The sequence below is a fragment of the Bos grunniens genome, chromosome 13, assembly GCF_055505025.1.
Source record: "Bos grunniens cultivar Pamir isolate PY7600 chromosome 13, Bosgru_T2T1.0, whole genome shotgun sequence".
Lineage (NCBI taxonomy): Eukaryota > Metazoa > Chordata > Mammalia > Artiodactyla > Bovidae > Bos > Bos grunniens.
This window is the reverse complement of record NC_141177.1, coordinates 24,053,325-24,078,948: the sequence shown is the minus strand read 5'-3', so window position 1 is coordinate 24,078,948 and position 25,624 is coordinate 24,053,325. Positions and strand designations below refer to the sequence as shown.

Here is a 25,624-nt window from a genome sequence, read left to right as displayed (position 1 = left end):
TTCCTTTCAGGAGTTCTGGGGTGGGACCTGGGGATTCACATTTCTAATGTGTTCTCAGGTCCTGCAGGTGCTGCCTGTGGGGGAACCAGGCTTTGAGAACCACGGTTCTAGAGTTTAGATAGTTGGTGATTGGGGCAAATGGGCTGAATTCTAGCAGGACGGGGGAGAGATCATTCCAGAGACACAGCTGCATCTCAGCTCTGTCCTGGGCTGCAGTGGCCACTGTCATCCCCACAGGGACCTGCATTTTCAGCCGCTCCCTGGGGAGCCCGCGCTGCTGAGGACAGGGTGTGGGCCAGGGGCATGGAGGACCTCTTCCTGTGGGCTCTCCAGAGTCCCTCTGCCTAGACCCTGGCCTCAGTTACTGCCTCTGTTAAAGGGAATAAACTGAACTCCCAGCAAGGGTAACACTGAAGGGACTAGAATGCCGAGTTGGGCACCAAGCACTTGACCATTCTCAGCTACTGTTGCAGTTGCGCATTTTCTTGGAGCAGAGCTTCTGGTATCAGCACAGGTGGAACTCTAAGACACAGCCCTCTGCACCATGCTCTAACCAGCTTCCCTAGGCAGAAGCACTGCCTACCCTGAGTTCCTTATCCATGGATTCAACCAACTTCTGACTAAAAATACTGGGAAAAAAAATTTTTTCATAAAGTTCCAGAAAGCAACACTTGAATACTATTTAAATAGTTACCACGCATCTGTGCAGGGCAGTAACTATTTACACAGACCCGCAACTATTAACATAACATTTACACCGTATTTACAAAGCATTTACATTCTATTAGTAGGAGTGTTAGTTGCTCAGTCGTGCCCTACTCTTTGCGACCCCATGGACTGCAGCCCACCAGGCTCCTCTATCCATGGGATTTTCCAGGCAAGGATACTGGAGTGGGTTGCCATTTCCTTCTCCAGGGGATATCTTACCCAGGAAGATCATTAGGTATTATTATTATTCTTAGGTATATTCTATTAGGTATTTTATTAAGTAACCTGAAGATGACTTGGAGTATATGGGAAGATGGATGTCGGTCACACGCAAATACTACACCATGCTATATAAGGGACTTCAGCCTCTTCGGATTCTGGTATTGGGGGCGGGGTGGGGGGGAGTGTCCTGGACCAACCCCAAGCCCCCAGCCCAATAAGGAGGGCTGACAGTCACATGGCTGCATTCTCCCTACTGGGAGGTGCGCGCCTGCATCGGGGGAGAACGCAGAAGGAAGCCTCACAGGATTCCTCTAGACAGCCTGAGTCTCCATCCCTCACCATGAGGGCTACACACCCCTGCTGGATCAGTGGACAAAGCTGGGCCATGAGGACAGCTGTAGGGCACGTCCGGTGGGTCCTACTAGCCCACTCTGCCCAGAACAGTAAGAGACCAACTGTGCCCAGAATCTCTTTGATAGATAACATTCTCAACACAAGACTGTTGCAAGTTCTGTTCTCAGAAGCTGCCAAAGCTTTCCCAGCACCTCCCAACTCTCCTCAGCCACTGCCTTAGCTGTGTTATTTACTGTGGTTCTGGGTCCAAAAAGCATAGCTCCAAGTCAAAGTAAGCTCACGTTCGGGTAAGTTTTCTCAACTGAAAAGACATTCCTTTGACCCACCAAGCCCAAGGCTGGTGCCGTAGAGATAGTTCTGTGCCCCTGGAGAACAGTGAGGCTGGCAGGCCTGGGGAAGGGAAGAGCCCCTCTGCAGGGGGAGAGTCCCTCTAACCCAGAAGCCGCGGGTTGTGGGAGATTTGGGCAGAGCCTTCCCCTGGAGGTGTCCTCCTTGGAGAGACAATGGGAGAGAATCTGCAGGAACAGAATCAGGTGGTAGATAAGGCCCAGTGAGGCTTGGGGCCGGGTTCTGGTGTCAGTAACCCTCCTGAGTGCACAACCGTGAGGCAGAGTTGTGGCGTCTGCTCACCCTGCTCCATCACAGCCGCGCTGTCCTCCTCTGGGGGCTTTCTGTGCCTCCTTCCACCTTCCACCATGCCCTGCTGCCCTGGCCTGATCATGTCAGTGGCCTCAGCCTCCTCCCCTGCACATGACTGCTTAGTTGCCTGTCTATAATGGTGGGCTCTGCCCTGCCTGCTGCTGTGGTATGCTGCCCCCAAAGTTGTACTCTTACAGCTGATTTAGCTGCTAACACCACCAAGTCAGGAACTGCTCACGTTAAAACTCGTGGTATCTTGCTCTTGGTCTCCAAAATTTAAAAGACCCACTAATATCAAACCCACTCTTCCCTCAAGGCTTCAACTGCCTGGACTTGACCTGGCAGCCCTTGGAGAAGGCACCTGGCTCTCCCACCAGCCACAGGCCTGTGACCTGACCTCACCAGGCTTCTGCAGGACTCCAGGGCCCTGGGTGGAGCAAACCATCCCTGGAGGTGAGTGAAACCAGGGCAGGAATCAGGCTTCTGCCATGATGCCAGCCTCAGACTGGGGCTCTTCTCTGTGGACTAAAGGGTAGGAATCACTTTAGAAAGGGGGGGGGAGTGGCGCTGCTGTAAAGACCCCAAAGGGACTGATCCTCTCTCTGCCTATAAAATTAACATGCACACAAAGCAGAAAACACCATATTTCCCTGTGAATGCATTTTTCTATGTGTGCCATTACCATGCACTTGAAATCGTAAATTCATTTTCAGTTTTGCTTCATCACTTGGACCTTAGACGTCCAAAAAAATGCGGGGGGGGGGGATAGCTAAATAAATCATAATACGTTCCTAAAAAGGAAGCGTATATATAGCTATTTTAGATTTTTTGACAGCATAGAAAATGCTTATTATATGTTAAAAGGAAAAGTAGGCTGGAAGTTATATATTCATATGATCTCTGGATGTTAATTTCTTTTTAAATATTGGGAAAAAAAGGCTAGTAGCAAAGTCCTGAAGGAGACAGAATTAAGAGTAATATGCCTCTCTATCTGTATTTTTACATATGAGACAAATGGAGTAGTGGTTTCTCAATTTTTGTTCTTACGAACAATAACTGTGATGAAGAACTGATTACATGCATCTCTGACCCAGAAATTTCACTTCTGAGACTTGGTTATTCTGTCATAGAACCCTGTCAGTTTCCTGCATTCATGGCTTATAATATTAATAAATGAATGCATGCCTGTATGTGTGTATGAACTTTTAAAACAGGGCTTCCCTCTGTCATACCGTAAGCTCCAAATGAGAAGGTTTTATCTTTCTTGGTTGTAGCCAAGTCTTAAGCCCAGGGTCTTGCACACAGTGGACGCTCAGTAAATAACTGCTGACTACATGAATGAGAACATAACCTAAAGAAATATTTCAAACCAGGATGAAAGGGAGTGAAATTTTAAAGCCAAATAGCTCGCCTAAAAGGCCGCATGAACCTTACACTCCCTAAAACATGTGAGAATGCCCATCACATCACATAAAGGCAGGGGTAAAAAAAAAAAAAAAAAACTTACGGTAATCTAAAAAGGAGAAGATTGCTCCTCTTGGGCTTTAAGAAATACAAAAGTACCCCACTGTATTCATAGCACATATAAATTCTGTTATTTATGTTTATGCTGTTTTCTTAGGACTTTCATTTAAAAAATTTTAGCTGAATCAATCTGTAATGGCAACCCACTCCAGTACTCTTGCCTGGAGAATCCCATGGATAGAGGAGCCTGGTAGGCTATAGTCCATGGGGTCGCAAAGAGTTGGACACGACTGAGAGACTCCACTTTCACTTTCAATCTGTATAAGAAGCTGATACATTAAACCTATCTTTCATCCACTTATTACAACAGCTCCTCCAACATGTTTGATTTTTATTCTGTATTTTCCTCAGAGCTGTGGGGTGTAAAGTGCATGCAAGCAACTCTCACCATTTTCTCAGCTGTTTTCTTCCACTGTTTCCCCCAGGTTAAGGATGTGAGATCCAGGTGAAATCCAGCACCAAACCTCTTCCCCCAGGGATGGACCTGCCAGGCCAGTTCAGCAGCACCCACGGGACATTTAAGACAAGCCCTCAGGGTCCTGGGGGGCAGCACTGCAGCAACGTTTGACGAGCTGGCAGGGTGGCCTTTCCTTTCTTGGTAAAATTAGTCTATCGACTCAGAGAATCTGAATACCTCCATACAAACCTACACAGGGTCTCCCCACTGAAAGGCTGCATAGATCTGTTTTTATATAAAAAGCATGCATGTTACATGCACAGCAATGCTGCAGCCCCTTAAGATCAGACAGACCAGGTTCTCTATGCCCCATTAAGAAAACTTAAGCAACATCTGTTCTGCAAAAGAGCAACAGGTATCTCGAGTGACCGGAGGTGAAGAAAAGCTGGACTCATCTGACTTAACAAAGAGCTCAGGTGTCTGGACACCCACGAGGGTGAGAGTCTCTGTGGGCTCTGAGTCACGTCTCTTGGCTTCACTATCCCCGGCAGACACACGTGGGGTAAACCTAAAGAGCGGACCAGCAAGTGGAGGACCTTTTAAGCCAGAAAAGCGAAGATTGTTAAGAGGAGAAGTACCCATCAGAGAAGAGTAACAAAAGGGGGGAGCCACTACTCGTGGACAGAGACTCCACCTCCGCCTGGTGCACAGGCTAGCCGGTGGCCGCTGGAAGATGGGGCAGGGCCAGGACTCTGCCTGTGTCTCTGAAGTCAGGCCTCTGGAGAGCCATGCTGAGGCACTCGACTGCTCCAATGCTACGTAGGAAGCAAGTGAGATTTTTAAGCGATTTTTATTTACTCCCTGAATGAAAAAGGCTCAATAATCAATTCTGGCCTCCTTCTTTTAAAAACATTTAAGAAATCTGACCCAGGACTGCCAGGATTTCACCCAGCTTTTAGAATCCGAGAAGCACCCCGTGCTGCCCTTCTCCTGGGCCAGGTGTTTGTTTTGTAAAGGGAGCCAGCCCTGAAGAAACACTCAGGTTCTGTTTTTCAACCCATGGGTCAGAATTGACAAGAATAAAATCCTCCAGGGATGAAAGGGTAACAAAACCTGCCAAGCGACTCTGGTTCATGTGACTTCAGCAGGAGCCGCAGCAAGAGAAGCAACTGAAGGAGAAGAAAAGCCAGGCAGGGTGCAGACACGCCCGGACCTCCAACCCATGAGAGGAGCATCTCTCGGTAAGTGCTTCATGAATGCCACAGGCTGAGCAGGTATTGTTACTACTAATAAAATGAAATTTAAGTTTTTCTGTGTCTCCTCCATGTCTTTAAACTAGAACTACTGGAATATCAGTAATATTTTAAAATTCAGAAGTACTGCGCATCTTTTCCTCTCAAAAAACAGCCCTCATTTTTTCATTTAAGTCAAGAAAATTTAAAGTGGAATTTTAAGAATGAGACCAATTTTATTTTTAAATTTTAAATGCTGCCATTTATTGATTCCTCATGTGGGAAATAACTAAGTCAGCCTCAAGGCCGTGTCCACACTCTCAGTTCTCAATCTGCACCAATAAGAAGAACGTTGTATTTGCTGTGATGTTCTGAGTGGATATCCTGAAATGCAGTTTCCCTCTTCATATAGTGGCTGAAGAAACAAATACTCATTTTAGGAATTAGCATGTTGTGATTAAGACATCTGTTTTACTAGATAGCTAGATGGTCTGAGTTCAAAATTAGTCTAATATGTTAAAGCTCAAATAGTTCAAGAAAAAAACCGTTAACTTGTAGGATGCTCTGGACATCATTCTGAGCCTAGAGATGACAGAAAAACACATAAAATTTTCATCGCTGCAGCTACAGTGACTTTTTTAGGACAAACACACAGTAAATGGAGAGAGAGCCGACATTCATGGTCTGAAGGTCTCACTACTCCAGGAGACTGGTGGGAATTAAGCACCCCCATCCGACTTAAGCACTGAGCACCCTCCCAGGCCAGGCTCAGGAGGAAACACTCGTCTATCCACTCCCACACCCCTGGGTCCCTGGGCCTTAAGAGACAGGTTCTGTCATATACCCCCACCTGCAGTCCAGAAGATAAAGACTACACTGTTTAATCCCTGTTAAATTGACATTAACCAGCTAACATTAATGCTCTAAAACAGAAGTATACTAGGGTATATGGCAAAATACCACAAGTTCATCTTTAAAGATGCCCATGATCTATTTACTAACAGGAATAACCTTTAAATAAGTGTAAGTTTCAGCAAAATAATTAATTTATACAGGATGTTGCCAACCTGCCCTTTAAAGTCCATACAACAACTTAAATCTCATCATAATGAAATTCAAAACGACTGCCCCGAAGTGTTCCAGTGGCAATACCTGGTACCAAACCCACATTACTGGCTTTGTTTTGGGCTGTTTAAGGCTTGTTAGTGGGGTGGGAGAGGAGGACTACAGAAGGACACAGAAGAAAGGAAAAAAGAAGGAAAATATACTTACTGGCTCTCAGTTAGGATAGTAAGGAATTGTGAAATAACTTCTTGGAAATATTTTATGCTTGGACAAAAAACATAAAAGGTTAAATTATTCCATTCTGAGAACAAGAATTAGAAATCATGTGTGATTGCTAATACCACAAAAAGGAAAAAATCTTAACACCATCCTTAACCATAGCCTTGGTAATTACTTCTATTGAAGGATATTCTACAAAATCTCTTAGATGTCATATGTCTTCAGTCAACTGACTGTAAAATCTTTAAAACATTATTCATTGTCTGGAAGCTATTTAATTCTACTGTACACTATACATATTTTATTATTATTATTTTTTGGCCATTCCCCTACCAGGGACAGAACCCATGCCCCACTGACCCCCTGCCCTTCAGTGGAAGCACAGAGTCTAAACCACTGGACCACCAGGAAAGTTCCATTATATATATTTTAATGACGTTTTTGCCATGCTCAGTTGCTAAGTCGTGTCTGACTCTGTGACCACATGGACTGTAGCCTGCCAGGCCTCTCTGTCCATGGGGTTTTCCAGGCAAAAATACTGGAGCAGGTTACCATTTCCCACTCCAGGGGATCTTCCCAATCCAGGGATGGAACTCGAGTCTCCTGTGGCTCCTGCATTGGCAGGTGATTCTTTACCACTGCACCACCTGTGAAGCCTTATTTTAATGAGGCTACTCATTAAAAAAAAAAAAAAAAAAAAGAACTATATCTGCTCCTGATCCATGAAACACAATGATAACTGCCGCTCTTTCTAAAGCCTTTAAAATACACAGTTTAAATAAAACTTTTTGCGGAAGAAAAAAAAGGCTCAAAAATAAAAGACTGTACTTTTTTTTAATGGGATCCCCTCACTTGAAAAATATTGCTTGTATTTCTTGGAAATTAGTGATTAAAAGTCACATGTTTAACAATTATAGTTTCATGATGACTACAAAAGTTGATTTCACATTACAGAAACAAAACAACAAAAAATCACCAAGAAGAGAGGCTGGAAATGCCTGCAAAGCTGAAAATGGTGTTCATTTACTACTTCAAAAGAAAAAATTGCCAGGCCCTAAACAGTTGATCCCTGTAGCAATTTTCACGTTATCCACCTCGTGGAGGTTAAACCAACAGCAACAACTATTTACATTCAACAGCAGTAGGGTCTCCAAAGGCTTCATTTCAAGGCTGTCCTTGAAAGGCTCGTGTTGAAACAATGAAAATAAAGTTGGTGGCCCTTCCCACAACGTGACATTCTAGCACTCCCCAGCTTCTAAATTTCAAAGTGAACCTGAGCTAAAAGGAAGACTGGGCAACTGTGAACCACACACCACAGAACAAGAGGTGGAAAGGCGGCCGATTAACCCTGACCACACTCCACTGACCGTCTCTTTATAAGGGAGGGAAGGGACTTAGCCCATGTATTGCCCTGAAGGACAACAGGTTACACATGGGACTCATCTTCATTTAATTATCACAAACCACTGAAAATACCCAATCCTCTGGGCGCTGCATGAGGTGGAGTCTGTCAGTGAAGTGGGGCTAACACTTCTGTGATGAGGCCAGCTGGTTTTACTTTGACCATAAGCTTAAAAACATCAACCAAGACAACAAACTGAAAAATACTCCAAACCCCCTTCCCATGCTAAAACTAAATGCAGGATAAAATGTAATAAACTATGGTACATGGTTTACATTTAACCAAAATTCTTAACAGAGAAGCATTTCTTTTCATTTCAGGAAGGTATTTCCTTCCAACTGGATTTCTGTTTACATGATAAAGGTTGTGTCTATTTTAGAGACCAGATACGAAATGTGTTAATGATGACTCTGTACTTCATAAAAAAATGTCTTTAAAATTATGCCATAATGTTTTCTGTTTGGGACCATCAACAAACATTTACTGAACTAGAGTAAAATGTAACCTGGCGTATATGGGCAGCAGCTGCTTTTTATTTTTGAAGCATGATGTGTAAAAAGAAAACTGTATACATTTTAAAAATCCACAACCTTCAACCAGCATTTATAGTTTTTCCTGGCTCACAGTTTTAAAAGCACAGAGATAACTCAAAAATGTTGCCTCATCCATACTTTCAAATGGCATTTGCAATAATGATGTGGAAAGGTAAGGGGCTAATGTGAAATTTGAGATTAACATTGGTCAAAAGTAATTGGGTCTTTAAAAACAGGAAGGAGGAATAGGCAATGATGACTTTTTTTTTTTTACAGAAACTTAGAAATAAGACTCATAAATAAGGAAAAAAATTACTAACAATAAAGACATTTTACCTGATCAATTTTCTTCCCTAAATTCCCAAGGATGGTATTTGCATGCTAATAATAATTAATTAAAACACCTATTCATGCATCTCTATAGAGTTCAAGAGAGGCAACTAAATTATTATCAAATAATCTTATTAAAAATATCTTGTTTTTAATCACTGAAGCCTTCTCTAAAAAAAATTAAAATACATAAATTCATTTCAGTAAGTCGAATTATGTGATCACAAAATTTCTCTTGATTTGTTGTTCCTTTTATTGAAAAGATATATCCTCATAACATGATACAGAATTACAGCCTAAGAAATTCTGGATAATGCAAACCAGGACAGGATCTACGTCCAAAATAAATCTTTGAGATTTTTTTTTTCTGCCAAGATAAAGGCAATAACACATGAAAATATATTCAACACCATCAATCATTGGGGAAATGCACAGTAAAACCACAGTGAATTACCATTACCAATTAAACAAATTTTAAATTGACTACACCCTGTGTTGGTGAGGATGTGGAGTAAACGGAACGCTCATACTTTGCTGGTGGGGATAGAAAATGGCACACTCACTTTGGAAAACAACCTGGCAGTTTCTTAAGAAGTTAAACACCCATATGTGAGCCAGCTAGTTCACTCTTAGGTACTTACCTCAGGGATACAAAAACACAGGTCTACACAAAGACTTATGCATAAATGCTTACAGCGCCTTGTAGTATCCTAAAATGGAAACAACTTCAGTCCTTCAACAGATGAGCAAACAGATTGTGCCACATCCATTTGATGGAATACTGCTCAGCAGTAAAAAGGGAAAATGGTGATAAGTGCAATGATGTGGGTCAAACCTTAAAAGCATTATCCTAAGTGAAAAAAAAATCCAGGCAAAAAAATACACACGTGTAACTCCATTTATATAAAACTGCAGAATATGCCAAAACATCTACAGTGACCAAAGCACATTAAGAGATTATCTAGAGACAAGGATGGAAGGAGGATAGAGTACAAAGGGGCCCAAGAAAACTCTTATGGGGTAAAAGAAATGCTTAACGTGACTGTGGTGTGGGTTTCACAAGCACTTTCACAACACCCTGAATTCTGTCTGTTGTTCCTTTAGGAAGCTGAGAGGAGAACATTTCAAACCATGGTAATAAGAAGGCAACTGGAGCTCAAAGCATGAGCCAGCTGCGAGCCACAAAGCCTGGTCTTCTCGTGTGCACAGCCATTTGCATCTTCATTTTTATTTATTTAAGGAATCTGACTCCTGAGGAAGCAGAGGAGGAACCCACCCACCCAGCAGTGGTGGAATGCGGCTTCTATCCAGATGAACTGTGCTCGGCTTTGTTTGAAGGGAAAGAGGCGGCTCCCCAGATTGCAAAGTTCTGTAGAAACCCTCATGGATCTGAAATACTTGCTCATTTACACAGACCAGGAAATTGCTCCAGGATTTCCCAGGAGTTGCATTTCATAACCAGACCCCTGTCTGCAGAGGAAGCCAGCTTCTCTTTGGCATATATTGTAACTATTCATAAGGAGCTGGCTATGTTTGTGCAGCTACTCAGGGCTGTTTATGTGCCTCAGAATGTTTACTGTATTCATGTGGATGAAAAGGCCCCAAAGAAGTATAAGACTGCAGTGCAATCCCTGGTTAACTGTTTTGAGAACATTTTCATTTCATCAAAGAGAGAGAAAATGGCTTACACTGGCTTTAGAAGACTACAGGCAGATATTAACTGTATGAGAGATCTAGTGCATTCCAAATTTCAATGGAACTATGTCATTAATCTCTGTGGACAGGACTTTCCAATCAAAACCAACAAAGAAATCATACACTACATCAGAAGCAAATGGAAAGATAAAAATATCACTCCCGGAGTAATCCAGTCACCAAGCATTAAATCTAAGACAAGTCAGAGCCATCTTGAATTCAGCCCTGAAGGAGACATCTACGTGTCTCCAAATGCAGGATTCAAGGTTGAGCCACCCCATAACTTGACCATTTATTTTGGAAGTGCTTACTATGTACTAACGAGGAAGTTTGTGGAGTTTGTGCTGACTGACATCCGCGCAAAAGACATGCTCCAGTGGTCCCAAGACATCCATGGCCCAGAGCGACACTACTGGGTGACTCTGAACCGACTGAAAGGTAAAAACAATCCAGCAGAGGGGTGTCTGTGCAGGCCAGCTGCAACAGCAGACGTGTACCCTTGAAGATTCTATTTCAGCTCTTTGACTTGGCAAACAGCTCTACATATTCTGTAGGACCTCCCACTTGGGTGGTTGTTGGCGGGGGTTGGGGTGCAGGGTGTCTCTGCTTTTAGGGGTCTGGGCTTTGCCAGGCTCACTGCTTTGTTCCCTCTCCAGAAGGAAGTGCCAGCATTCTGCATCTCCCCAAATAGAGCCCTTTGAAAATTCTGAGCACAGATCACTGGAAAGGTCTTCCTTTCTTCATTTACTTATTAGATACTGCTGAATACCTACGCGTACTATTTATCATGCTGCTGCTGCTAAGTTGCTTCAGTCGTGTCTGACTCTGCACGACCCCAGAGACGGCAGCCCACCAGGCTCCCCCGTCCCTGGGATTCTCCAGGCAAGAACACTGAAGGGGGTTGCCCTTTCCTTCTCCAATGTATGAAAGTGAAAAGGGAAAGGGAAGTCGCTCAGTCGTGTCCGACTCTTCGAGACCCCATGGACTGCAGCCTACCAGGCTCCTCCATCCATGGGATTTTCCAGGCAAGAGTACTGGAGTGGGGTGCCATCACCTTCTCCATATATCATGCTAGGGGCTCTTTAAGAATGGAAAATATTAAAACTAGCCATTGTGTGTGGGTAGGTAGGTTTTCTGAGAGGCAGAGGGAAATATGATGCTTTCCTTTAAATGGGGCTTATTTGCGACTGGCTCCAACTGGGGACGGGCCTTCAAGCTTGAATAGCTAAGTGAATAGGTCCAGGAAGACAGTGCAAACAATGAGTCCAGAAAAAATGAGTTAGGACCTTTTTAACCACTGAAAATCCTTTCAAATTACCCAGAGAGCTGTCCTTTGTGCAGACAAGGGCACACATCCTGAGTGAGGTAGGGCTTGCTTTCCACCTGCTCCCTGTGTACCTGCCTGTCTTCTCCCTTAGACGCTCCGGGCTCCACCCCAAACGCTGGCTGGGAAGGAAACATTCGAGCTGTTAAATGGAGAAATAAGGAGGGAACAGTTCACGAAGGCTGTAAAGGTAAAAACAAAACCCAAGGGAGCTCCCTGGTGGCCTAATGGGTTAGGACTCCAGGCTTTCAACTGCTGGGGCCTGGGTTCCATCCCTGGTCTGGAAACAGATCCTGCAAGCCAACCAGCTCAGGAAAACAAAAAATAAAAACAAAATAAAACACACACCATAGGATGCCTTCAAATTTTACAAAAACTGTACAACTGCTGCCTCAGTAACAATAGGAAAAGGCTAACGGTCATGTATGAGATGATCCAATTAGCATGGTGTCAATTTTTTAAAAAACTTCTAACTACTCTCCAGACAGAAAAGTACACAAATTCTAAGAATCTGAGTCAATAAATTTTCACAAAGAGAACACACAACAGGACTGCAACTTCCAAAATTTTCAGATAAAAATACATCAGCCATCTGGCTTTACCCCACTTGCTCCTAGAATTCAAACCCAAACATTTATTTAAAATGAGCTCCCTGCCTCCCTGGGTCTATTAGAACAAAACGACTGAATAACACAAGTCTGTGCTCATTGGTGGGATCAGCCAGCGATACCCCACATTTCCAACACAGTTCCTGCTGAAAAAAGGTCTCTTTCCTTTGCCCTCAGGAGGCTCTCTGGAACCGTGAATTCTTTTGCCCCTTTGACTGGTGTCCCAGAGGTTTTAGTTACTGGGACAAAACACAGAAGCCAGATAGTGGGTGGAGGAGAGAGCAGTGTCTCTGTTCTGTGAACAGTCTGGAAGAGAATTAGCAGGCTACAGGGAGGTTCTCAGGCTCATCAGTTTGGGGGAGATCACTTCCGGGTTGAAGAGCCAGAACCTGGCTCCTAGGGAGCGATTCAAGCCTACTCTCCTGGGCTGGCTCTCCCTGCCCACCCAGACCTGCGATGTGAAGATGGAAGAGAGGGGCAGACAGTCTCAGGGAGGAAATGACGGATGACGATTCACAACGTGACACAGACGGGGTCCAGTAGAAAGATGGCAAGTTCTCTGGTGCACACACGGAAGGGAAAACAGAGCATGCATGACCTCTGTGGGCCCGCAGCTCGTGGTGGACAGAGAACTCGCGGAGACTGCAGCAAATCCCTGCGTGAGTCAGTTCTTCACATCAGGGGGCCAGAGAGTTGCAGCTCATGACGAGCTAAAATTCTAAAGAATTCACCTACAGCAGCCATTAAAGACTTCACACATCACTAACCAAACGAATAGAAGCTTCCCTTCCATCACAAGTTCAAAGTTGAAAATAAAAGCCCCTTTCAAAGCACTTGTGGAAATCATGTTTAATCTGAACTTGCAAGAAGCAGAGAGGCCTGAGAGATGACCTTAGAAGTGGCACTTATCCATGTAGATGTACACTGACAACAAAACAAAGGCGGCTCAGCTTCTGTGTTCTCTTTGCAGGCCACTACGCCCAGGACACCTGTGTGTACGGACCAGGGGATTTGCCATGGATCATTCAATCACCTTCTCTCTTTGCCAACCAATTTGACTCGACCGAGCCTCTTGTGGTCTCCTGCCTGGAGCGGTGGCACAGGCTCAGAGTTCTCGGGCAGGCAGAGGGCCCTGTGGAGGCACACTGGCATTTCCAACGGGAGAGCCATTTTAATACGGAATTGAACCGCTGAGTCGAAAGTTATAGAGACTGCTTGCTTTCTTATTGGTATCATTCTGTTTTCTTGACTTGAAATCAGAGAACATTCAACCAAAAAAGAATGGAAAAATAATTCCTTGACAGAAGTTAGTCATAAAATGAATTTAGAAACTTGCTACTGACAAAGACTCTGCTGTTGGTGATAAGCCACTTTCACAGTTTAGAGAAAGAAATCACAAGAGAAAAAATAATTCAAAGTTCCACTGGTGACTAGATAAGTGACATGGAGGCCTGACTGCCTCACTAAACAGTTAATGGAAATCAAGATTCTCCAAACACTTAGATCCAGGCTCAAGTTAGAGTAAGAATGTATCTTGTCTTAAAGATACTATTGTGTATGAGATTCTAATAAAGAACAAACTCCCACTGAAAATGAAAATAGGCTTCTAGCAGTCCTCCAGTTTGGCTAGGAACAATGTAACTCTGTTCTAGAAATCCTAGAAAAACAAGGAAGAGTCTAATTCCTTTGGGTAAAAGGAAATTATGGAATTGAAACATAACTTCTTACAAAGGCTGCCCCCAAGTTTCTGCGGGCTTGCAGCTGCCATGATGGGATGGTCTGTGTCTAAGCTGCCTATACCAGTCACAACCACAGGGAGCGCTGGGCATCTGAAATGTGGTTGCAGTGACTGATCAAGTGAACATTAACTTTAAAAACTTTAATTAATTAAAATGTAAAAAGTCACACGTAGCTGGTGGTTACAGAACAGCACAGGTCAAAGGTGTGGATGGTCTTACTTCTCTCTACTCAAAGATCCAGGTCTTTCAAAAATCCACAAATCTTTGTTGTTTTGTCGAGGACTTTTTATATACTCTTTCGAAAAGAGCCCACGGCATCATACAGGGCTGCTGCTGCTGCTAAGTCGCCTCAGTCCTGTCCGACTCTGTGCGACCCCATAGACGGCAGCCCACCAGGCTCCCCCGTCCCTGGGATTCTCTAGGCAAGAATACTGGAGTGGGTTAGAAACATACAACTATTAAACAGCACAACTTAAAACAACTAAAGTAAGGGAAAAGTAGGAACCACAGGACAGGATACTAAAGAAATAAACATATAATTCAAGGACAAAGCATACCCTTTAGTGAACTGACACTTCTCAAATGCAGAAACTAAATGAGATTCCACTTAAGTCAATGCAAACAGCCCTTGAAAAGCATGGAACTACACAGAAGGAAAAGAGGCTCTGAAAGCAGAGTCTGCAAATCAAACTTGAGCTAACCATAGCACATTGAATTTCCATTGAAACAAATATTTCTTCACCAAAGATACGTGATTCCAGGGAAAGCGCACAACAGAAGGTTAAGACCATCAGAAAATGTGAGCGCCCCAGCCAGCCTGCTTACAGGCAGACACGGAGTTGATGGTCATGGTCTGAGTGGTTGTTCAGAAAGCTCAGGTTCACCACAATCTTGTCCCCTACATTTTATAACAACTCTTTGCAAGTAAGTGCAAACCCCAGTACACTTTTTAAATTAAATAAAATAAAAAATAAAAGAAGCTAACATTGTTTCAAGTTACTTAAAAGATAAGCTTCCCTTCATTTCAATGTCAATTCATAGAACACAAATTCACACAACTGCCCTCAAAAACCTCAAATCCTGCAACAAAGCATTTCTGTAACAGCGAGATAAAAAATAAGAATAATAAGATAAAGACAGGGACTTCCCCCGTGGTCCAGCGGCTAAGACTCTGCCCTCCCAATGCAGGGGGCCTGGGTTCTATCCCTGGTGAGGGAACTGGATCCTGCATGCTGCATTAAGACCTGGTGCAGCCACATAAATAAATAAAAAACAACTTAAAGGTACAGAGGAATGAAGGGGGCTTCCCTGGTGGCTCAGTTGGTAAAGAATCCTCCTGCAGTGCAGGAGACCTGGGTTCCATTCATGAGTTGGGAAGATACCCTAGAGAAGGAAACAGCAACCCACTCCAGTATTCTTGCCTGGGAAATCCCATGGACAGAAGATCTTGGAGGGCTACAGTCCTTGAGGTTGCAAGAGTTGGACACGACTAAGCAACTAAACCACCACCACAGTGGAATGAAGCAGCGTGAGATTTGGGGAAGCACAAGCTGGGTGTTAGTGGGGCATCAGGGCACCTCCCAGGAGGCCAAGACAAAGCCACAGCCTCCATGGATATGAGAACCAGTGGGAAGCTGCCGCACTCTCTACCCTGAGCCAGCCTCTAACTGTGTTTATTCGTCATATAAAAAAAACAAAATCAAATCACATGTAAAACAAAGTCTGAACAACGTTTCTAAGGATTGTATCTTAAAGGTGAGACAAATAGGGGTCTTGAGATAATTTCTCTAAGTTTCCGGGAACAGAACCTGCTTGTGAATATGTAGAGTCTACTGTTCAATTTTCCTATTGTGTTTTCCTTACATGTAAAAATTTAAAGCTGCCAGTGCTGTATGCTATATGATTTCCTAAGGCTTACTATTCACCGAGACCATGAAGATGGCAGAAAGGAACAACTGGAGGAGGCTGGGCCCGAGAAGCAGAATTCACCACCCGCTTTTGAAGTGCCTCCTTCTTTATTTTCTCCCCTTTCCACTCTGCTTGCTCCATGATAAAAATAAAACAAAACAAAAAACCAGTGTATGAGTGTAAATTTTTGTTTCACTTCTGACTTTAAAACATCCACACCCTGTGCTCAGTTGTCACAAAGCCTAACTAAATAAAGCCAGGTCAGCAAGCCAAATGCTACTGCCCACACTTCTATTGATTAGTGCTTTCCAACTGTGATGCTGGAGAAGACTCTTGAGAGTCCTTTGGACAGCAAGGAGATCAAACCAGTCAATCCTAAAGGAAATCAACCTGGAATACTCATTGGAAGGACTGATGCTGAAGATGAAGATCCAATACTTTGGCCACCTGATGCAAAGAGCCGACTCACTGGACAAGACCTTGATGTTGGGAAAGACTGAGGGCAGGAGAAGAGGTTAACAGAGGATGAGATGGTTAGATGGCATCATCGACTCAATGGATATGAGTTTGAGCAAACTCTGGGAGATAGTGAAGGACAGGGAAGCCTGGTGTGCTGCACTCCATGAGGTGGCAAAGAGTCAGACATGACTGAGCGAAGGAACACCATCACCACCACCGTTAACATCCAGGTCAGCTTCTCAAGCTGACCTGTGCATACAAATACCCTGGGAGGCTCTTGTTAAAATGAAGTTTTCAATTCTGCAGGTCTGAGGAGGGGCCTGGGAGTCTGTGTTTCTTTTTTTTTTTCTGTGTTTCTTAAAAAACAAAAGCAAAACCCTCCCAGGTGATGCCAGTATTTGCGGGACCATGGCTCATGTTTTGAGTAACAAGCACACCATTTATTTTGCAACCCGTGGTTACTCCAATGTGTTTCTTATTACAAGCAGGGATGAACACAGTAGGGAATACTATTAGTTTTGTGGCTAGTGCTTTGTTTACCACGAAAACAGAAAAACCTAGCAACTACATCTCTTTGGTCTCTGTTTCCTGAAGTCAGGCGCACAGTGTGTATTTTAGAACACAGAACCAGGGCAACTTCAAACCCTGGAGTCTCTTCTGGTGAACCAAAGAGCCCAATGTCCATGGGATTACAGAGGGAAAGTGGAGAAAGTGCACACACTCAGCATCACTCCTGATACTGTTCTTTTTTTAAAACATAACATTCCATCGTGTTTGTTTACATGTTTATTCCTTCCTGTTTCCAAGAAAGGTGTTCTTGTGCAGAGGAAACACAGTTCTAACCACTGGACTGCCAGAGAAGTCCCTGACACCGTTTTAATGACACTGGTTCCTCTAAATTTCAGACGTTTTCTAAAACATGAAAAATACTTGCTTTAGATTTCCACACTGTGGCCTTATCTCCCTTCATTCACATTTTCACAACGCACCACAGCTCCTGAAACTGCACCATCATTCCTCCTTTGGGTACTTGGGCAGAAATGGTTGGTGTTCACCTCTTCTTCTGGGGTGTCCAGCTAGAACGCAATCCCTAGGCTCCTGCAGGTAGGTGTGGTCACCTGACTAAGTTCTGGCCAATGGCATGTGAGCAGAAGCAGTAAGTACTATACCCAGGTCTGCCCCATAAAATACAAGGCTCTCAGTGTTGGCTGCGTGAGTGACTGAATGAATGACGCCCACCAAGGGCACCACAGACTGTCCCAGGCTCTAATTTTCTAAACCGTATAGTGTTATCAGTTGAATTATGCTCCCCCACCTCCCCAAAAAGTCCTAACCCCCAGGATGTTACAACGTCACCTTCTGCAGATGCAGTTGGTTAAGATGCAGTCACTGCGTGGGCTGGTATTATTATAAAAAGGGGGGAATTGAGACACAAAGACACGCTCCACAGAGGGAAGACTGTGCAAACAGACACAGGGAGAGGCAGCTATGGACAAGCCAGGGAGAGAGGTCTGGAACAGATCTTCCCCTCGCTGCCCTCAGGAAGAACCAGCCCGGCCAACACTGTGACTGCAGACTTCAAGCCTCCAGAAAGGTAAGAAACTAAATGTCTGTTAGGTCACCCAGTCTGCAGCGCCTGGTTACGGAAGCCCTAGTGAACTAATACGCAGAGTACTCAACCTACCTCTGTGTGCAAGGGCGATTTTTAAGGAGATGACCTAAGTGAAAAGAGTAAAATATTACTCTTCTGATGACAGACTGATTTTTAAGGGAAGCTGGTCCCTAAGGTTGGTTCCTGGGTTATATAGCCAGGGTCCCGTCTTGACTGTGGGTAGTCTCGGCTACCCTGCGGCCCCTGTTAGGTGGTAGGAGGAGCCAGCACTCTGGTTCTCATCTGGTCTTGGCTGCTGCTTGTGCAATCCTGATGAGGTCATTTCCCCTCTCCCCCTGCTTCCTTCCCTTCCCTTGAAGAGCTGGATGGTGACTTTCAGAAGGTGACTAGCACTTTGTTTCGAGACACCAACAGAATGACTTTACAGTTCCCTAGTGGCACTGCCTTTCCATGAAATCACATCAATTTTTCTGCAGAGCTGTTCTGCAGAGCACACTCCTGTTCGCACACTCCTGTTCTGCTGCAGGCCTGTCACAATGGCTACCACCAAGGACATCCAGGGTCAGCCAGAGAAGAAGACAACTGCACACCAATCTAAGAGATGGACACCCACTGTGGGTCAGGAGAAAAAGCCTGATTCCTTTAGATCACTGAGCCTCCCAGCAGAAATCAAAAACAAATGAAGAAAGAAAAGAAATACGTGAGGGCTCCACACTAATCCTGAAATCCTGACGTAGGGCCTGAGGTCGGGAGCGGGGACTTAAAAAACCACTGCGGTGACTCTACAGCGCGGCCTGGGCTGGGAACCACTAGTTCAGGGCATCTGACTGCTTTAAGATTTCAGCTTAATTTCCCACCTTCTCATATTTACATTCTTTCAAGCAAGCTTCCAGAGTGCACCTGTGGATGTGTCTGACACAGACAACGCCTCACACACTACTTGTTAAAACGCACACACACTTGAACACAGAGAGGTTCCTTTCCTGCTCTTGGGAACCCCAGGCCAGCTGAGTTCCCTCTCCTTCATGACGCTTCTCTCACAGGCTCCTTTTTCTTACTTGCTCTTGTTTAGTCTTTTCTCTCTGTCCATCTTGCACAGACCTACACACTGTTGCCCCCAGGGGTCTCTGCTGCTGCAAAGGTATCAACAGCCCCTGATGACAGCATTGCCCTCCCGCCTCCACCCCCGGGCAGCTGCTCCTCAGCCTGGTGCTCCTAGTTTTCACCAGGCAGTCTGACTCACACCCCTGGCTTCTCCCTGCTCCTGAGCGGCCCGGGCAGTGATGGCACCTCGAGCCCCCACCTTCTCAGGCTGCCTGGGCACTTCCTCTCCTGAATGCGGCTGCAGCTCTTCCTCTCCCACCTATTGCCACCCCCACAGCGCGCCCACCATCACTAATAGCATCTCTCAAACTGCAGGCCTTCCCCTGCCTAATGTACTGTCAGCATCTTAATATTTTTCTTTAAATCTACCCATCGCTTTTACTTAAATTTACTTGAAACATTAACTTGATCTTGCTAAGTATAAAAATAGTGTGTGTGTGCACATGCTAAGTCACGTCTGTCTCTTTGCAACCCATGGACTGCAGCCCACTGGGTTCCTCTGACCATGGGATTTAGGAAGCATAGAAATGCAGAGAACAAATCTCTGGAGGCTCTGTCTGCCTAAGCTCTGAGCGTAAGGCCCATTCTCCTGGGAGCTCAGTGAGTGTTGGAGATGCGTTAAAACCATCCCAGGACCAAATGGAGACTCCCTGCAGGGCAGGCACATGACAGAAGGCGCGGGAAACGGGAGCTGCCGTCCTGCCACGCAATGTCTCGTGAGGATGTCTGGGGTCCTTCCTGTGGTCCCCGCACCAGCACTCCTACGCTGACAGTGACGTCCCAATCTCTGGGAAAGCCTGACTGATGAGAACACGCTCTGCCTCCAAGGCCTACAACAAATACCTCCTCCTTCATAAAGCCATTTATCACCAGCATGGCCAGAAAGTTCTCCGGCCCCTCAACTCCAATAACGTCCTTACATCCACTTGGCAACTGGCCTCAAGAGACAAAGAAGGGAATGGCAACCCACTCCAGTGTTCTTGCCTGGAGAATCCCCATGGACAGAGGAGCCTGGCAGGGAGTCCACAGGGCTACAAAGAGTTGGACACAACTTACTGACGAAACAACAACAACTCAAGAAACGAAGTAGAACACGATTTTTCATATAACTTGATTCCTGCAGGACTGCAGTTTCCTTAAGTGCAGGGACCGAGTCATCCACATCCCACTTTCCCTGGGAACCCCTGTAACATCATCTTTAATACCGGAGACATAATCAATACTGGACAATAAATGACACGGATTGATTCCTAAATGCATTCTTTAAATTTCTCTTTTTTTGGTAAAAGCTTAATGAGACAGATTCCAAATTTTGTGATGGGCTCGATCCATAATCACCCCAAAGTGGAAACAACTAGATGCTCCCCAACTTCTTCACCACCCATCACCTTCTGTCTGCCTTTGAGCCTCAAATTAATGAAGTCACATTTCAGTGAGTCCTCCTCTGCGTCTGGCTTCTTTGCAGAGAAGTCATTCTGAAACTAAAGTCATCCAGCTTAGCTGGAAGCTGCCCCCAGCTTCCCACTGCTCTGAGGATAAAATCCACAAGCCCCCGTGTGGCCACCCGGGCCTACGGAAGGTGACCCCTGCCTAGCCCTCCACCTCACCCACTTCTCCTCTCCTGTCCCCACCCTCCACCACACTTTCTGTTCCTTCAACTAGCAAAACCCTCTGCCACTTCTGAGCTTAGGTGCAAATGTTCTTCAGCGAGCTCCTTCCTGCCCTCAGGTCTTAACTCAAATCTGCAGAGGCACCCCATTCCACAGTTGCCAAGATGAGGCTGGCCCATGACATTTGTTTTATGAAAGCTGCTGAATCAAAGAATAACTCACAACAGGGAGAAACCATCCTGGGAAGCCTAAGGAAACCCAAGCAGAGCTAATGTGGATGAAAATGCAGTCAGTTGTTGGCATCCATGACATTAAAATAAATGCCAGGTTCTCCACGGACAGGCGGAACACCAAGACACAGAGGTCCCAGGCTGTGCAGCAACCCTGGAGAGCAAAGTCCTCTGTACCCTCTCATGTGAGCTGAGCAGGCACTCTTACATCACGTGTGTGCTCATGGGTGTGAGCGTCTACTGAGGACGTCCAACATGCCTGGACAGAACAAGGCAAGGGTGAAGAGACAGTCAAGCCCTGCTCCCACTTTCAAACATGTCCCAGCGGAGCACAGGGGATGGTGAGGGCAGTGGAGACACACTGTGAGCCTGCAGTGACAGACGCACACCATTACATCCTCGTCCCAGCTCAAGAACGCTCACTGCCGAGCATGGACCCTAACATGAAGGGGCCTCAGGTGATGGTGAGGGATCATAATAGGTTCATTAACTGGAACGAATACACCACTGGCGCGGATGTGGATACAGGGGGAGGCCGTGCACATATGGGGGTAGAGGGTCTGTGAGAAACCCTTTACTTTCCTCTTAATTCTGCTATGCACGTCAAACTGCTCTAAAAATAAAGTCCTATTTATGAAAATAAAAAAGAAAATGAGAAAGAAGAAACTTTCATAGTCCAGTGGGAAAAGTACCACACAACCAGCAAGTACATTCTGATGAGATCCGTGGGATAACCAAGTGCCCAGGGAATGGGGAAGGAGGCTGGGTTCACAGAGGAAGCAACGGCTCTGAACTAAGGTTCTGGAAGCAGGCCTCCACCCACTAGAGGGAATAAAGGCACCAGACAGGACAGGTGGGCAGGGACCAGAGGTGGTCTGAGTCTCTACCTTAAAGGAGGGGATAGAAGATGGAATCAAAGCAAGGATGGGGATGGAAGGGTTTTATGCAGAGAAGCAACTGATGAGATCCCTGTCTCAGAAAGAATTGAAAGATGCTGAAATAACACACGGAGGGAAGGAGCCCAAACCATCTGATGTCTTCAGCTACTGAGAAGGAACAAATGATGTCAACAACTCACCGTGTGACAAACTTCTGCTTTGATCTCTTTTAGGGCTCGCTCAGAAAACACGCAACCACAGCACCGGAGGAAGCAAAACCTGGAGAGAGAATCCAACATGGAGAATGACTTAAATAACAACTTAAAAATTATTACCCACATTATCGATTAATATTTATTCTGTTTTCACAAAGGCCAAGAACCACAAAGAGAAAAATGGTTATATCTGATTCCCTTAAGAAAAAAAAAATCAGTGTGTCCTAAATAAATAAGTAAGTACAGACCCACACATGAGGTATCCCCCACTTTTTGAAAGTTTGCTTTAGGAAACTTCATTCTTTACAAAGACCTACACTTTCATTGTTTCAAAAGACCTACATGAGCACCTATTTTTACTAATGGAAAGAAATTCAAAGTGAATTTTTCCTTCTATGAAACAAGGCAAAAAAGCAGAAAATAGCGTTCAGTGTTTGTTTTGCAGAGAGCTGTTATATAGGTAGCTTGCACTCCAAACTCCTTCCAGCTAACCACATTCACCATCTCAGCATCAAGCTGCCACAGCTCTGAATTATGTCTGTGAGCATCAGGCCTTCATCCCTATTTAACTTGTGCATGTGTAAGCAAGGTAAGCAAGGTAACTGCTTCTTCATTTTATAAGAAAAATTCTTATAAAAATTCGTACAAATTTAGGGAAAGCTCTACTTTTCAGATAGAGGAAGTGAAGTGAAGTGAAGTGAAGTTGCTAAGTCATGTCCGACTCTTTGCGACCCCATGGACTGTAGCCTATCAGGCTCCTCCATCCATGGGATTTTCCAGGCAAGAGTGCTGGAGTGGATTGCCATTTCCTTCTCCAGGGGATCTTCCTGATACAGGAATCGAACCAGGGTCTCCCACATTGCAGGCAGACGCTTTACCGTCTGAGCCACCATAGAGGAGAAACCCGTATACTGAAATTAAAACCACAAACACAGGCAACAGTTCCACTCCCACCTCCTTGCAATAATCCTTTGGAAAAAAACACTAACGATAAAAATAAATAAATGAATTTTTTAAAAACTCCACAAGAGTCAAAAGACAGAATACGAACTCAGGGAGAAAATATTTTAAATATATATGAGACTCAAGAGTTTTTTTTTTTTTTTGGCCACTACATACAGCATGTGGGATCTCAGTTTCCCAACCAGAAATTGAACCCACGTTCCCTGTATTGGAAGCACACAGTCATAACCACTGGACCAGCAGGGAAGTCCCAAGATTCAGAGTTTATGAATATTCAAAATGGTCTTTAAAAGCAATAATAAACAATACAGAAAAATGGGCAAAGGGCCTTAACATGTGGTTGACAAGAGAAACATAAACGGTCAGAACACATAAAAGATGCTTAACCCCCATCTGTGAAGAGAAGCGAAAAGCAAAGGAGAAAAAGAAAGATATAAACATCTGAATGCAGAGTTCCAAAGAATAGCAAGGAGAGATAAGAAAGCCTTCCTCAGTGATCAATGCAAAGAAACAGAGGAAAACAAAAGAATGGGAAAGACTAGAGATCTCTTCAAGAAAATTAGAGATACCAAGGGAACATTTCATGCAAAGATGGGCACAATAAAGGACAGAAATGGTATGGACCTAACAGGAGCAGAAGATATTAAGAAGAGGTGGCAAGAATATACAGAAGAACTGTACAAAAAAGATCTTCACGACCAAGATAATCACGATGCTGTGATCACTCACCTAGAGCCAGACATCCTGGAATGCAAAATCAGGTAGGCCTTAGAAAGCATCACTACGAACAAAGCTAGTGGAGGTGAGGGAATTCCAGTTGAGCTATTTCAAATCCTGAAAGATGATGCTGTGAAAGTGCTGCACTCAATATGCCAGCAAAGTTGGAAAACTCAGCAGTGGCCACAAGACTGGAAAAGGTCAGTTTTCATTCCAATCCCAAAGAAAGGCAGTGCCAAAGAATGCTCAAACTACCGCACAATTGCACTCATCTCACACGCTAGTAAAGTAATGCTCAAAATTTTCCAAGCCAGACTTCAGCAATATGTGAACTGTGAACTTCCAGACGTTCAACCTGGTTTTAGAAAAGGCAGAGGAACCAGAGATCAAATTGCCAACATCCAGTGGATCATGGAAAAAGCAAGAGAGTTTCAGAAAAACATCTATTTCTGCTTTATTGACTATGCCAAAGCCTTTGACTATGCAGATCACAATAAACTGTGGAAAATTCTGGAAGAGATGGGAATACCAGACCACCTGACCTGCCTATTGAGAATCCTATATGCAGGTCAGGAAGCAACAGTTAGAACTAGACATGGACCAACAGACTGGTTCCAAATAGGAAAAGGAGTACGTCAAGGCTGTATATTGTCACCCTGCTTATTTAACTTACATGCAGAGTACATCATGAGAAACGCTGGGCTGGAAGAAGCATAAGCTGGAATCAAGATTGCCGGGAGAAATATCAATAACCTCAGATATGCAGTTGACACCACCCTTACGGCAGAAAGTGAAGAACTAAAGAGCCTCTTGATGGAAGTGAAGGAGGAGAGTGAAAAAGTTGGCTTAAAGCTCAACATTCAGAAAACTACGATCATGGCATCTGATCCCATCACTTCATGGGAAATAGATGGGGAAACAGTGGAAACAGTGTCAGACTTTATTTTTGGGGGCTCCAAAATCACTGCAGATGGTGGTTGCAGCCATGACATTAAACGACGCTTACTCCTTGGAAGGAAAGTTATGACCAACCTAGATAGCATATTGAAAAGCAGAGACATTACTTTGCCAACAAAGATCCGTCTACTCAAGGCTATGGTTTTTCCAGTGGTCATGTATGGATGTGAGAGTTGGACTGTGAAGAAAGCTGAGCGCCAAAGAATTGATGCTTTTGAACTGTGGTGTTAGAGAAGACTCTTGAGAGTCCCTTGGACTCTCCAACCAGTCCATTCTGAAGGAGATCAGTCCTGGGTGTTCATTGGAAGGACTGATGCTAAGGCTGAAACACCAATACTTAGGCCACCTGATATGAAGAGCTGACTCAATGGAAAAGACTCTGATGCTGGGAGGTATTGGGGGCAGGAGGAGAAGGTGACGACAGAGGATGAGATGGCTGGATGGCATCGTTGACTCGATGGACACCGAGTTCAGTTGAGTGAACTCCAGGAGTTGGTGATGGACAGGGAGACCTGGTGTGCTGCAATTCATGGGGTCGCAGAGAGTTGGACATGACTGAGCGACTGAACTGAACTGAACTGAACCCCCATCTATTAATTACACAAACGCATTTCAAACAAAGACACATACTGTTTTACCGATCAGGCAGTAATGAAAGAGTCTGAAGGTGACCAGCTGGAAACTGTCTGGGGAAACGCACATTTGTGGGTGGGTGGGTGCGACACACTACAGGATTTCAGGAGGACGACTGGCAGCACTGGGTAAAGCATCACTCTTCTGAATTTCTCCTACAGAAACATTCCCTATGGAAACAAGTGTTCAGTTCAGTCACTCAGTTGTGTCTGACTCTCTGTGACCCCATAGACTGCAGCACGTCAGGCTTCCCTGTCCATCATCAACTCCCAGAGCTTACTCAAACTCATGTCCATCGAGTCAGTGATGCCATCCACCCATCTCATCCTCTATCATCCCCTTTTCCT

The 25,624-nt window shown here is 44.7% G+C and overlaps 2 protein-coding genes across 4 annotated transcripts in view; one reads left to right on the top strand and one right to left on the bottom strand.

Moving 5' to 3' along the window:
• The window catches only part of RTF2 (replication termination factor 2), a 43,306-nt gene that overhangs the window by 4,871 nt on the left and 12,811 nt on the right, over window positions 1–25,624 (bottom strand). For 2 of the 3 annotated variants that reach the window (XM_086332688.1, XM_086332689.1), the window contains exon 5: window positions 21,993–22,071. In XM_086332688.1, coding sequence (XP_086188814.1) covers window positions 21,993–22,071 — 79 coding nt within the window. Of the gene's footprint in view, window positions 1–21,010; window positions 21,174–21,992; window positions 22,072–25,624 lie in introns of those variants that run through there. The other variant, XM_086332690.1, reaches the window with a different exon arrangement.
• LOC147360501 (putative beta-1,3-galactosyl-O-glycosyl-glycoprotein beta-1,6-N-acetylglucosaminyltransferase 7) lies at window positions 8,481–16,071 on the top strand. The gene is made up of 3 exons (XM_086332687.1): window positions 8,481–10,758; window positions 11,739–11,834; window positions 13,223–16,071. The coding sequence occupies exons 1-3, from the start codon at window positions 9,789–9,791 to the stop codon at window positions 13,444–13,446; spliced, it is 1,290 nt and encodes a 429-aa protein (XP_086188813.1). The 5' UTR covers window positions 8,481–9,788; the 3' UTR covers window positions 13,447–16,071.